This window comes from Pygocentrus nattereri, chromosome 4 (assembly GCF_015220715.1).
Source record: "Pygocentrus nattereri isolate fPygNat1 chromosome 4, fPygNat1.pri, whole genome shotgun sequence".
NCBI lineage: Eukaryota > Metazoa > Chordata > Actinopteri > Characiformes > Serrasalmidae > Pygocentrus > Pygocentrus nattereri.
Genome location: NC_051214.1, coordinates 8,436,118 through 8,448,653, shown reverse-complemented (window position 1 = coordinate 8,448,653; position 12,536 = coordinate 8,436,118). Strand labels below are relative to the sequence as shown.

At 38.7% G+C, this 12,536-nt stretch overlaps 1 protein-coding gene across 1 annotated transcript; it reads left to right on the top strand.

Moving 5' to 3' along the window:
* Nucleotides 1-528: 528 nt before the first annotated feature.
* Nucleotides 529-12,376, top strand: ppil4 (peptidylprolyl isomerase (cyclophilin)-like 4). The gene is made up of 13 exons (XM_017697749.2): nt 529-632; nt 2,317-2,384; nt 2,539-2,603; nt 3,240-3,357; nt 4,293-4,435; nt 4,808-4,904; nt 5,572-5,688; nt 5,783-5,907; nt 6,406-6,472; nt 9,081-9,192; nt 9,321-9,417; nt 9,685-9,808; nt 11,275-12,376. The coding sequence occupies exons 1-13, from the start codon at nt 563-565 to the stop codon at nt 11,512-11,514; spliced, it is 1,443 nt and encodes a 480-aa protein (XP_017553238.1). The 5' UTR covers nt 529-562; the 3' UTR covers nt 11,515-12,376.
* Nucleotides 12,377-12,536: the final 160 nt, after the last annotated feature.

The following is a 12,536-nucleotide window of genomic DNA, read 5'->3' as shown; positions in this document are numbered from 1 at the left end:
ATTTTTAACTGTATGTTTTTTTTTTGCCTTTTTAGAACATATTTATATGACATTAACATCTTTTGTGTCACTCTTAAAAAAGAAGGCTCTTTAAGGGTTCTTAAAAAGGCCAATGGTCCTATTTAGACCCCTGAGCTCCACCCATTTCCTGCTTAAAGAGCTCCTTGCATGGTGAAATGGTTCTTCAGATTCATGGGGAATGTGTTGTATTTGGATCTAATGATCCTTTTTGAAAATGGTTCTATACAGAGGCACAGCATGTTCTCCTGGATCCGAAGAACCGTTTCACCAAGCAAAGAACCACAGGGCCTCTATTAAGCGTGCTGCGGTACTCAGTGTAACACGGAGATCAGCAGCGAACAGTCAGGGCGTGAAGCGCAAAAACCCCGACAGACAGACAGTTTCAAATGAAACAGCCTGTAAAATAAGCTCCGCATGAGAGTTTCCAGCCACTCTGGGTGAATTTCGGGTTTTAGGAGGTCTCTCCGGAGAAGCTAGAGGGGGCTTTTACTTGTGAGCTTTCGGCGCATGCGCAGTGCGCGCCCTGCCTGTTTGAAGCAGAATGGCGGTGCTGCTGGAAACAACTTTAGGAGACCTTGTAGTGGATTTATACACAGAGGAGAGACCCAAAGGTGGGATTTATCAGACAGTACAGCTAAATCATGGAGTCAGCTCTTTAGAAATATATAAGGGAGTGTATTGTTTTAGGGAAATAGGCAGCGTATTGGCTTGGTGTAGAGCTGCAGTGCTAACGTTAGTTAGCATTCATAAACGACGGTTGTCCGGTTAACAGACCTGTCTGTAGGAATACGCGCGTGCAAACAAATATACATTTTTAGAAATATATCTGTTTATATATATATATATATAGATAGATAGATAGATAGATAGATAGATAGATAGATAGATAGATAGATAGATAGATAGATACTATATATACATACAGGGGTATACCTAAACCTTTTGGAGATATAGCTAGGTTAGGTTAGCTGACTAGAGAAATTCAATTCAATTCTATCAGGTTTTGAGAATTTTATTTGTTAAAATAGTGGATTCTCTGAATTTTCAGCTGTCGAAATATTAGTGCCACTTACAAGCTCTTACTCTTTTGCGTTTGAATTATGTCTCATGAAGTAAAGTATAGCTACACTGCTCTCATAGCAGCACTAGACACTCAAACTGGTAACTGACTAACTGCTAAGCTGGTGCCAAAGTATTTTTAATAATAGTAATAATAATAATAATAATAATAATAATTTTATTTATATTGCACTTTTCATGCCGGTGGAAGCTCAACGTGCTTTACAGACAGGTGATAAAACATGGTAAAAGAAGAGATCATTAGTGTTAGAATCAGAAGTAAAATGAAGATAAAAGTACGAGATAAAGATAAACACCACGAGACATTCAGTTTTAGTTAAATGCTAGTTTATAGAGAAATGTTTTCAGGTGCTTCTTAATAGTGAGCACTGAGCTTGACTGACTAATAAAAGGTGGAATTGAGTTCCACAGTTTATAATAATAACTGAAATAGCCTCTCCATGTTTTCTGTGTTGTACAGAGGGTGTCTGTAGAAGGCCACTGTCTGCAGATCTTAGATTACGTGCTGGAACATAAACAGACAGACACTCTGAGATGTTACCAGGTGCTTTGGGGTTGTTTTGAGCTTTAAAGACTAGTAGCAGAACCTTGAAATCTGTCCTGAATGGTTGAGAATTTTGTTGAGGTTGCCAGTCTGGTGATGTCAGTTCAGTGTGCAGCAGTGTTGGCTTGCATGTATTTCGGCTTTCTAATGACCTTTTGGTCAGAGGATCGGCTTTAGGTCATTTTAGTTCACCACAGAGTGCGATAGGAGCTGCTTTTCATAAATGCTGTTGTTGTTTTTCTCATAGAGACAACCGAGTGTTTAGTTACCGATCTGTTGATAACTGTAACTGTGTTCTAATACTGGAGTGCTCCATTCGTTCTAAAGGTACCTTTTGATTGTTGCCTTGTCATTATAATACTGATTAGCCAGCTGCCTCCTGAGTAGGGGTGTGCATGTGGGTGGTCGAGCTCATGAAAGTCCAGTAACGTGACCAGCCGTGTCTCCTGATACGATGAATAGCGTTATGTCCCTTTCTACATCTGTATTATAAAATTAACTGAGTTTATAATAATGATTTATCATGAACTGGGATTCAGACTAACCTCATGTGTTCCCCATGCGTTGCTCGGCTTACTCAGATTAATTTGCTTGAATGGATAATGTCCTGTAAATTGTATAACAGCATTTTGAACTGGTCATTAATATTATGTTCTTGGTCTGTTTGGCAGCTTGCTTAAACTTCGTAAAGCTATGTAAGGTCAAGTTCTACAACTACTGCCTCATTCACAATGTTCAGGTAAGAAGAGCAGAAGATGCTCTTAAAATTTGTATGTATGTATTATGTACAGCTTTGTAGTTAAACTTACATAGAGGATGAATTTACTATAATGCTATAACAAACAGTACAGTGATGACTCAGTGACACTGCTTGTCTATTCTTTCCCTCTCAGAGAGATTTCATCATTCAAACTGGTGACCCTACAGGGACGGGGCGAGGAGGAGAGTCAGTATTCTGGTCAGTAATAACATTTTGTGATTGTGTCTTGATTTGACCACTTTTGAACTGTTTGAAGCTCCTTTATCATTTGAGTCAAGTAAGTGAAAGCAAGGACTGTTTGTCCAGTTTAGCTGTTAAAGGAATGGCTCAACAGAAAATGCCATTTACACAATTACTACATTACCGCAAATGTAGTCAGCCAGTCAAGACATTTTGGTGTCCAAATGTTGCTTCTTTAGTTTTCACTCAAGCTATGAGGGTAAATCTGCAAAACTATCCCCAAAATGTATCCCCAAAAGTTCTGAACCTGCTCAAACTGAATCCAAGTCTTCACTAGGGTCACGCAGACTTGTTGACGTGAAATAGGGCACAGTATGACTTACTATGTGACATAAGCTGCCATGACATAAAACATTATGGCATCTGTCATGACTTTTACCGGTAATGGTAACATGACACTGTTATATTCCTGAACAAACGTCTAACAGCATATGACAGAGATAATAATGTGCAATATTTTGATGAGTGCTCTACTTGTAGGTCATTTTCCTCCATCTATACCAGGCCTTTTTAAATCTAGCTAGTATTAATGTTGGTACTTGTCGTGGAACATTAAGTCTCGGTGCTCTGAATGTTGTGTGTCTTTGTCCACAGTAAGCTCTATGGGGATCAGGCTCGGTTCTTCGATGCTGAGAAAGTGCCCCGGATCAAGCACAAGAAGAAGGGAACCGTTTCCATGGTGAACAACGGCAGTGACCAGCATGGCTCTCAGGTTTACTACTCAGTCATTCTGTCATCTCATTACTACAATGTTTATTACCACGATGTGCTAGAAGAGTAAGGCTGTGTATACATGTGTGTGTTGGGAGGGTCCGGTTGTTCCGTGTGGTAACACTTGAACTCTGCTACGTGACATGAATAGACCATGTCATTAATATGTCATGGAAGATATCATATGCAGCTGTGAGCTGTCATAATCTATTGCTCAACTGAATCTAAAAGTTTCATGTTACCATTACTTAAATATTACTAAATATCATGACAGATGCCACAATGGTTGTTTTGACAGCTTATGTCACATACAGACTTTTGCTAAGTGTACTTTAGTTAACCTTAATACATTGTGACATCTATCATGACAGTTGACAGTGATGGTAATATGACATCTATCATGACATGTTTATGGCATGGTTGTGTCAGTGTTGTGTAGCAAAGTTTAAATAAAGTGTTACCTTCTATGCCTTTTATCAGCAATGGTATGTGACCGATGGGCAGCATCCAGCCGTGTAAATATTGCCATAGTGATTCCATTACTGGAAAACAGTGGCTTTTTTGCTGGCCAATGGCTGGCTGATGTGCTGGGTTGCTTTCCAGTATGTAAACTCTGGTGTATTAACACAGTGGTTCTTGCATTTTTGGGTCAGCCCAGGGCTTCTAAGTACCACCAACAAGCTATCATCTAGCCTGCTGTGACCAGTATAGCACTTCACACATCTGCAGACACACATGCTCACATAATACTACTAATAATAACACTATTCCTGTCAGCTGTTACATTAAATTAGATTTTTGCTAGGTATTTTTAAATATATGTGTTTTTTTGGGTATAGCTTGTGTGTTTCTATTTGGACATATCCTGAATGGTACTCTGAAAGGTTTTAGTTTTTGTTGCTTTGCTTTGTTGCTTACATTTGACTTTTTTTGCAGTTTCTGATCACTACAGGAGAGAATCTAGACTATTTGGATGGCGTTCACACCGTGTTTGGGGAGGTAACAGAAGGCATGGATGTCTTGGCCAAAATAAACGAAGCTTTCGTGGACAAGGATTTTGTTCCTTATCAGGACATCAGGTAGAAAAGAAAAGAAAATATAGCCTTATCACATTTTGACAAGTTAAGAGAGAATATGTAGTTGATGCTTTGGGTTTTTCACTTTGTTATATGGTCAAAAGAGGTAATTCATCAACCTTTCAAATATTTATGCTTAGTGTGGTTAAATCAATTACATTTATTCTACTACATATTGTAGTGTTTCTCTTTATTTTTTAAAAAAGCCAGTTGAACTCCATCTGAACAACTGTAGGTCTTTATTTTATCTGGTCTGCAGTCCTTACTGGCCCTAATTAACTAATGGGTGAGGGTTACTGTGATATGGTCAGTTTTTCATGTGTTCCCCTTTTTTCTGGCTGAAATTGTTTAACAATTCCCTGATTGTGGTTTCAGAATAAATCACACAGTGATTCTGGATGACCCGTTTGATGACCCCCCAGATCTGCCGGTGCCGGACCGCTCTCCAGAACCCACTAAAGAACAGCTGGATGTGAGTGTCACAGCCTAAAGCCAACACTTGTAGAAGGTGTAGGCTAAGGTGCATCTAAGTACTATGCTTTTGTGTTTATAGGAAGCGGCGGTCGTAGTGATTTTGGCGATTTAACAGTATTATCGTTGCAGTGTTACAGTCTTAACTAACAGTGTTTTTGCCTTGAGACTGTGGTCAGTAACATCGTTGCCATGTGAGTCATGCAAGAATCAGCCTCAGATACAGCCGGCCCTTATAAGAGCAATTGAGAAAACACCAAGTACAAATGTGAATGTTTGAGATGGATGGAATGCATAAAATCAGTCACAAGATTCATTGCAAAGGAAATTGAACATTTTCAAACCATTAAAAAAAAAACAAACATCTTTCAGACACAATTCAGCACATTTACAACAAGTTCAACACAACAAGAAGTTCAACACAATTACAGGATGAACATTATTACTCCAAATAATTTGAGCTGTAATAATAAGTTCTGCCTTTAATGAAGTCAGCCTGTGGTGAGTCAAAGGCACAAGTGGCCAATACTGGTCCTACAGGAACCAAAACAAATCAAAGAACAGATGTTGAAGCATCAGAGAAAAAAACATGGCCCTCTTTTTCTTAGTTTCTCAGTAATGATTTTGGTGTGTGTGTGTGTGTGTGTGTGTGTGTGTGTGTGTTTCAGAGCGGCCGTATTGGAGCAGATGAGGTGGTAGATGATGCTGAAGGGAAGGATCCTGAGGAGCTGGATGAGTTACTAAAAGAAAAGGAAGCAAAGACTCAGGCCATACTCTTGGAGATGGTGAGTCAGGCTGGACATGGAGAGACACCCAAACATCTTAGATTTTATTATTTGATGTGTTCATCACAAAGAAGACCCTGTGCATGTGGTTTAGGTGGGTGACCTGCCTGATGCAGACATCAGGCCTCCGGAAAACGTGCTGTTTGTGTGTAAGCTGAACCCAGTCACCACAGATGAGGACTTGGAGATCATCTTCTCCCGCTTTGGCCCAATCCAGTGGTATAGTGCTCACTGCTTTTGTCTCATTGATTCAGCATATTTTTTTTAATTAGTTGGATCGACCTAGAAAACTCATGAAGATATTTCTGGAGCTGAAATAAGTTAATTCTTAGAAAAATCTGATTTTAAAAAATCTGCGAATCTTGCTTATGAGTTCATTTTCAGGTTGTTCGCTGACTGTATATGGATTTTAGTCAGACTGAATTCAGAGAATTCCATGTACGCTGACCTGTTTTTTTTTTTTTTTTTAAAAACTACTGATGAGTGAAACACTGAATCTGAAGTACCTCAACTGGCTGTGTTGAATCATTAAGTCACAATGGCTCTTTTTTATATTGCTTGCTTATATTGCTTAATTTATATACATAGTTTTTAGGTCATGATGAAAACCACTTCCATCCACCTTAATTGAAACTATGTTTTTCATATTTATCCAGTCAGACAGAGAGAGGGATGAAGTTTTTTTTCTGGCTAATGAGTTTGTTTGCTTGTCTGCAGTTGTGAGATTATCAGAGACTGGAAAACGGGCGAATCTCTGTGCTACGCTTTCATAGAGTTTGAAAAGGTTTGTGCCAAATCTTTTATTAATTCTACCACTGCTGTGGAGAGGAATAAAAAAAAACACAGCTGTAGTTCCTGAGTGAAAATATAATCATGAGTACAACCCCTGGCAAAAGTATGGAATCACCAGTCTGGGATGAGCACTCATTCAGACATTTTATTCTGTAGAACAAACTCAGATCAAAAACATGATGCAATAATAAGGTCATTCCAAAGTGCAACTTGTTGGCTTTCAGAAACACTAAAAGAAATAAAAAAAAAAATTGTGGAAACAAAGTAAATGTTACTTTTATTGAGCAAGCACGAGGAAAAAAATATGGAATCATGAAAAACAGATAAACAAAAGAACATTTAAAATACATCACTAGTATTTAGTTGCACCACCTTTGGCTTTTATAATGGCTTACAGTCTCTGAGGCATGGACTTGATGAGTTACAAACAGTATTCTTCATCACTTTGGTGCCAACTCTCTTTGATAGCAGTTGCCAGATCAGCTTTGCAGGTCGGAGCCTTCTTGTGGACCATTTTTTTTCCCATTTCCACCACAGGTTTTCAATTGGGTTGAGATCTGGACTATTTGCAGGCCATGACATCGACTGAATGTGTCGTTCTCCAAGGAATGCCTTCACTGTTTTTGCCCTATGGCACGATGCATTGTCATCTTGGAAAATTATTTCATCATCTCCAAACATCTGTTCAATTGAAGGGATGAGAAAACTGTCCAAAATGTCAATGTAAACTTGTGCATTGATAGAAGAATTAAAAACAGTCATCTCCCCAGTGCCTTTGCCTGACATGCAGTCAGCCTCTCCTTAGCCCATTGCAGTCTTGTTCTTTTCTGTTTGGGTGTCAATGATGGTTTTCTTTTAGCTTTCCTGTATTGAAATCCCATTTCCTTTAGGCGATTTCTTTCTTGAAGAGTTACCTTCTTCAAGAAGTTTCACAATCCTCTCTTTTGTTTCAAGAGACATTTCTCTTGTTGGAGCCATGGTTCTTGCCACTCCACTTCGTCCAGCAGCCCTCCAAGGTGTCATGACTGCAGGTGTTTTTAACTGCAGACTAACGAGCAGATCTAATCTGAGGCAGGTGTCCATTTAGGGAAAGGAAATGGACTGGGTGTGTCCTTATTTTCTATCTCCAATTTGAGTGATTCCATATTTTTTTCCTCAGAATTGAGTGATTCCATATTTTTTTCCTCGTGCTTGCTCAATAAAAGTAACATTTACTTTGTTTCCACAATGTTTTTTTTTTATTTCTTTTAGTGTTTCTGAAAGCCAACAAGTTGCACTTTGGAATGACCTTATTATTGCATCATGTTTTTGATCTGAGTTTGTTCTACAGAATAAAATGTCTGAATGAGTGCTCATCCCAGACTGGTGATTCCATACTTTTTGCCAGGGGTTGTAGCACATAGAGATTAATTTTTATGGCGGCTTCTGATTATTTTTGCAGCTCATTCTCCAGATGGTTGATATTTATTAAAATGAGTACATGAAACACTTTTTTTATTAGCCAGAGTAACTGCAGCTATGTTTACATGCAGCCTAATAATCCGTTAATAATCCTACTAATAGCTCAATCGGAATAGAATACGTCCATGTAAACACCTCAGTCAGAATAGACCAGGCCAATGAGGCCATTCGGAATACAGTTTCTATCTGATTGAACGAGGAGGGTAAACCTGTAAATAACCCGTTAAATAGAGGAGTAATATCCGTGTAAACGCCGGAATCCGATTACACTCCAATCGGAACTTGTAAGTCCGTTCTGCGCATGCGCGGAAGGTTTATACCGTTCAACATGGTGGAGCAGAAACTGGTCTGCAGAGGAGACGAGGTTTATGCTCTGATCTTTCAAAGACGGCGGTGGGACAGACATCCAGCTTATGTGTCTCAGAGCACGTCTTCCTCTCGGCCTTCTTTAATAAGTACATGTGAAGTAAGTTTTTCTGTTTAAAGCTATTAAACACGAGCGCGCTACCTGAAAACTCATCTCACTCGGACTGGACCTCACATGATGTTCCCTGTCATGGTAACGTTTACTCACACATGCGCATCACTCGGGCCCTTCTTGCTTTGATATGACAAACTGCACGATTTCAATACAAATTGGCCAAAATGTAAATGTTAAATTCACTGACTGCTGAGTGTATGTGACCAAATATCTACTTCTAAATGTAAGTTAAGTCCAAGACCGCTAGGGGTCAGCATGCACTCAATTTTGCCTGATCCCTCACAGTTGGTTTTACAGGACTGTGATCATTGTCAGTATTTTGCTGGTATTTTTGACCCTTTGAGAAAACTGCATAAAATTCATTGAGATTGATATCACATGTAGATGATCCATCTTCAGAAACCAAGCCTAAGGCAGTCCGTTGATACATTGTGTTGTATGTTTACTTGTACACACGCAGGGCCTGAAATGTTTTCACAAGCATGGTTACTTGTGAAGGAAACTACTTGTGAGATTTTTGCCGGTATTTGTAGATGTGCTTTGTCCATTTATTGATTTACTACATTTCGTTTTCCTCTAGTTATGTTGAGTGTTTTTTTGCATTGTGTCACCTCTTCATAGGTATTGTCATCATACAACTGCTAACTTGTGTGTGCAGGTGGACGACTGTGAGAAAGCGTACTTTAAGATGGACAACGTGCTAATCGATGACAGACGCATCCATGTGGACTTTAGCCAGTCTGTGTCCAAGATCAAATGGAAAGGCAAAGGTATGTGGGTGTAATGGTTACTTACCACTCTGTGCTATAGATTTGTGGAGTCCTAGGGCTGTCTGTAGTCTGCAGTCGGGAGATTGTTGAATTAAGTCATTAATTTAACCTTTTGTGTCTGTGTATAGGTGGGAAGTACACTAAAGATGACTTCAAGGCCTATGAGAAAGACCTGGACAACAGATCCAAACTGGCTCTAAAAGACAAAGCCAAACCCAAGCAAGAGTATCCTTCCACCTCAGAGAATATAGCTCTTTCAGCAAAGTACAGAATGTTGCTTTGTTTGCTTAATGAATTAATGAATAGTTGATCATCAAACAAACATAATAACCAGATTCTCCCATAATAACCAGATTTCCCCAAGTGTGCAGCTCTAAGCCCTGTTCTTAGGCAAGAAGGCTGAACAAATAAGCTCTGCATTTCATCAAGACTGAATGGGACTTTGGTCATAAATGTTTGGGTGGTTTGTTTTCCATAACAGTTTACCAAAAGCTCCCGTTACGAGCTTCTCCTAGATGATGACGAGGAGCAAGTCGATCGGAAGGAGGACAGGAAACCGCGAGAGAAGAGGCGACAGTCAGATGATGAAGATGGCAGGAAGTCAAAGAAATCAAAGGTACAGATCGGCCAATTGGAAGATGAAGTTAGTAAACAACGTTTTGAGTTTGGCTCACTCTAGCTTGAATAAACTGAATGCTGCAGGCTCAGAATGTCTCTTTTGGTGGTCAACAAATTTGCATTGCTTCCTAATGATGGTGTTGTTCTGCTTTTAGTCAGATATTGGGGTGGATGTATACAGTCAAAATATAATTTAGAAACTAACGGACTTGTGCAGACATTCAGCAGACAGCCAAAGCTTTCTAATTTTATCATTTATATATTTATAGATTTTTTTATTTTTTTATTTAATGTCTCTCAAAAACATGGAAACAGTTGGCTGCATGAGTGTTTGGTAATAGATTCAAAGCAGCAGTCTTAATAATATTTCTACAATAATTAAAGCTTAAGCCTCACCTCATGTCAGGCATTAGGCTAATCTTTTAATTAATATAGGTTTCAGTAGCCTATAATCTGATTTGTCTAACATTGCATTTCATTTTTTTTGATGATCTGCAATGTGCAGGCCTATTTTCCAGCGTTTAGAGCTGCCGACTGTTGGTTAAGCCTAGAGATGAAGCTGAAATCCTGGATGAATCTGATCCAATCCTGTAACGAACATAGCTTGAAACAGCATTCACTGCTCATGATAAGTGAACTGCTTGTTGGGTTTAGGACAAGGTTTAGGTTTTAGGTTAAGATTTGGGAAGATTAAGGTGAATTTAATGGATATTTCATTAAATGTAAGTTAAATGCAACATAAGAATCTCTAATTTGAGCTAGCCAAATAAAGCATTACCAATAATAGTGCATTTTAAAGCTTAGTATTTTTAAAAGACAAGATATTGACTCAGTATAAAGTATCAGCCAATACTCTATATTGGTATTGGAATAGAAAAAGTGGCATCGTGTCATCTCTAGTTAAGCCTACGGTCTTAAAAGTTATGGGTCTTGAAGGATTCTTTAGTAAAGAAAATGTTTCTATATAGAAGCCTAAACACAAAGACCCTTTGCACGATTAAACGATTCCTTGCATTGTGAAAGGGTTCTTCAGACAGAGAACATGCTGTAGATGCTTCTATTTAAAACCTTTTTGAAGTCTTCATGGTTATATATAGAACCATTTACTGATGAACACTTGAAGAACCATAATTTTTAAGTGTGTACTGTAAATAACTGAGCCACTGTTTAGAAGCTAAAGTACTAGTGTGTATATATATATGTGTGTGTGTATATATATGTGTATATATATATAATTTAATCAAATGGTAATTAAATTATATACCAAATATAATAGAAATAAAAAAATTATGAAACAATGAATTAAGTAATGATTAAATTTTAGCCACACATCTGCATTTTAGTGCAGTGTAGTTAGACCACCTTGTTATGAAAATCTGAAAATCAGTGTGACGTTAAGAGTTGTCTTGAGATACTGACGTGGAAGGATGACGGCACAGCTCTGTCTGTTTGTGTCTCTTTCAGGACTCAGACGAAGGCCGGAGAGACCGGAAAGAGGGCCGGCAGCGTTCGCGATCTCGCTCCAGAGACAGAGACAGGGAGAAGGACAGGCATAGAGATAGGGACAGAGAGAGGGACAGAGATAGAGAACGAGAGAGAGACAGTCACCACAAACACGGTAAGCACAAGGAGAAGAGCCACAAACGGGATCGCAGTCGAAGCCCTAAGAAATCAAAGGACAAAGAACGCAGCAGACATCGCTGAGGCTGAGCTGCTGACTTCACACTGACACAGTCTAAAGATGTTTTACACACACAAATTCCCATCTCAATACCACCTTATATTTTTTATGGTGTGTGAAGATCATGAAGAAGGGACCAACAGAGGTGGTCCAAAATTACATGGAATAAAATGGCGTTAAATTAACATTACATTGACATTAAGAATGTTTTTTTTTCACCTGTGAATTAGACTTTAAGGGGAATCCCACTGATTCTTTCAAGATTTTTGCATAAATCAATTGTAAAAATATAAATAAAGTCATTGTGAGGTATCAGATGTGAAATGCTTTAGTTCTAGAGAAACTTCCAGACTCTGATCACAGTGGTGGTGATGGGAACCAGATATCTGCTTCTGAAAACCGCCTCAGAGAAAGCTATTGTATGAAATGGCTACTGATATGCTACCTGTTGTCTGGGGCATTATTTTATGATCATTTTGAGATAAGCTTTAGCCTAAAACTATTTTTATAATGCATTCATCCACTATTTTATCATCAATAACATTTCATATAGAAACACAAAAGTAGGCACACGTTGGATCTCTGCATTGTTTGTAAACTGGCTAAATTTGCATTGCAGCCATAGCAACCACTGGTTCCTGTCACCGCTACTGTAAACCAGTCTGGGCTTTTTCTACCATGAACAAGAAAAAGTGGTGGAATTCCCTTTTAAAGTACAAGCTGTCTCCTTAGTGTATCTACAGAGTTTAGGGGTCATTCCACAAAGAGGATTGGTGTTCACTGCTGTAATCTACCCGTCATCCATCAAATCAGGTTTTTTTCAATAATGTTTTTTGGCTTTGGTCTAATTTTGCTGATCTTTGAATTTATAAACTTTCAGACAAACTCTCCTGAGCCCATTGATGCTTTAAGTCTGTGTATGTGCATGCCCCATACTTAGTAAACTCAGCATTTAGAAATAAGCAGCACTAGAGTGATGTAATTATTATGAGCCGTGTCTAGAATTAAAGCAGTGCTGCGTTCCCATGGGCCAGTGTTGAACCCT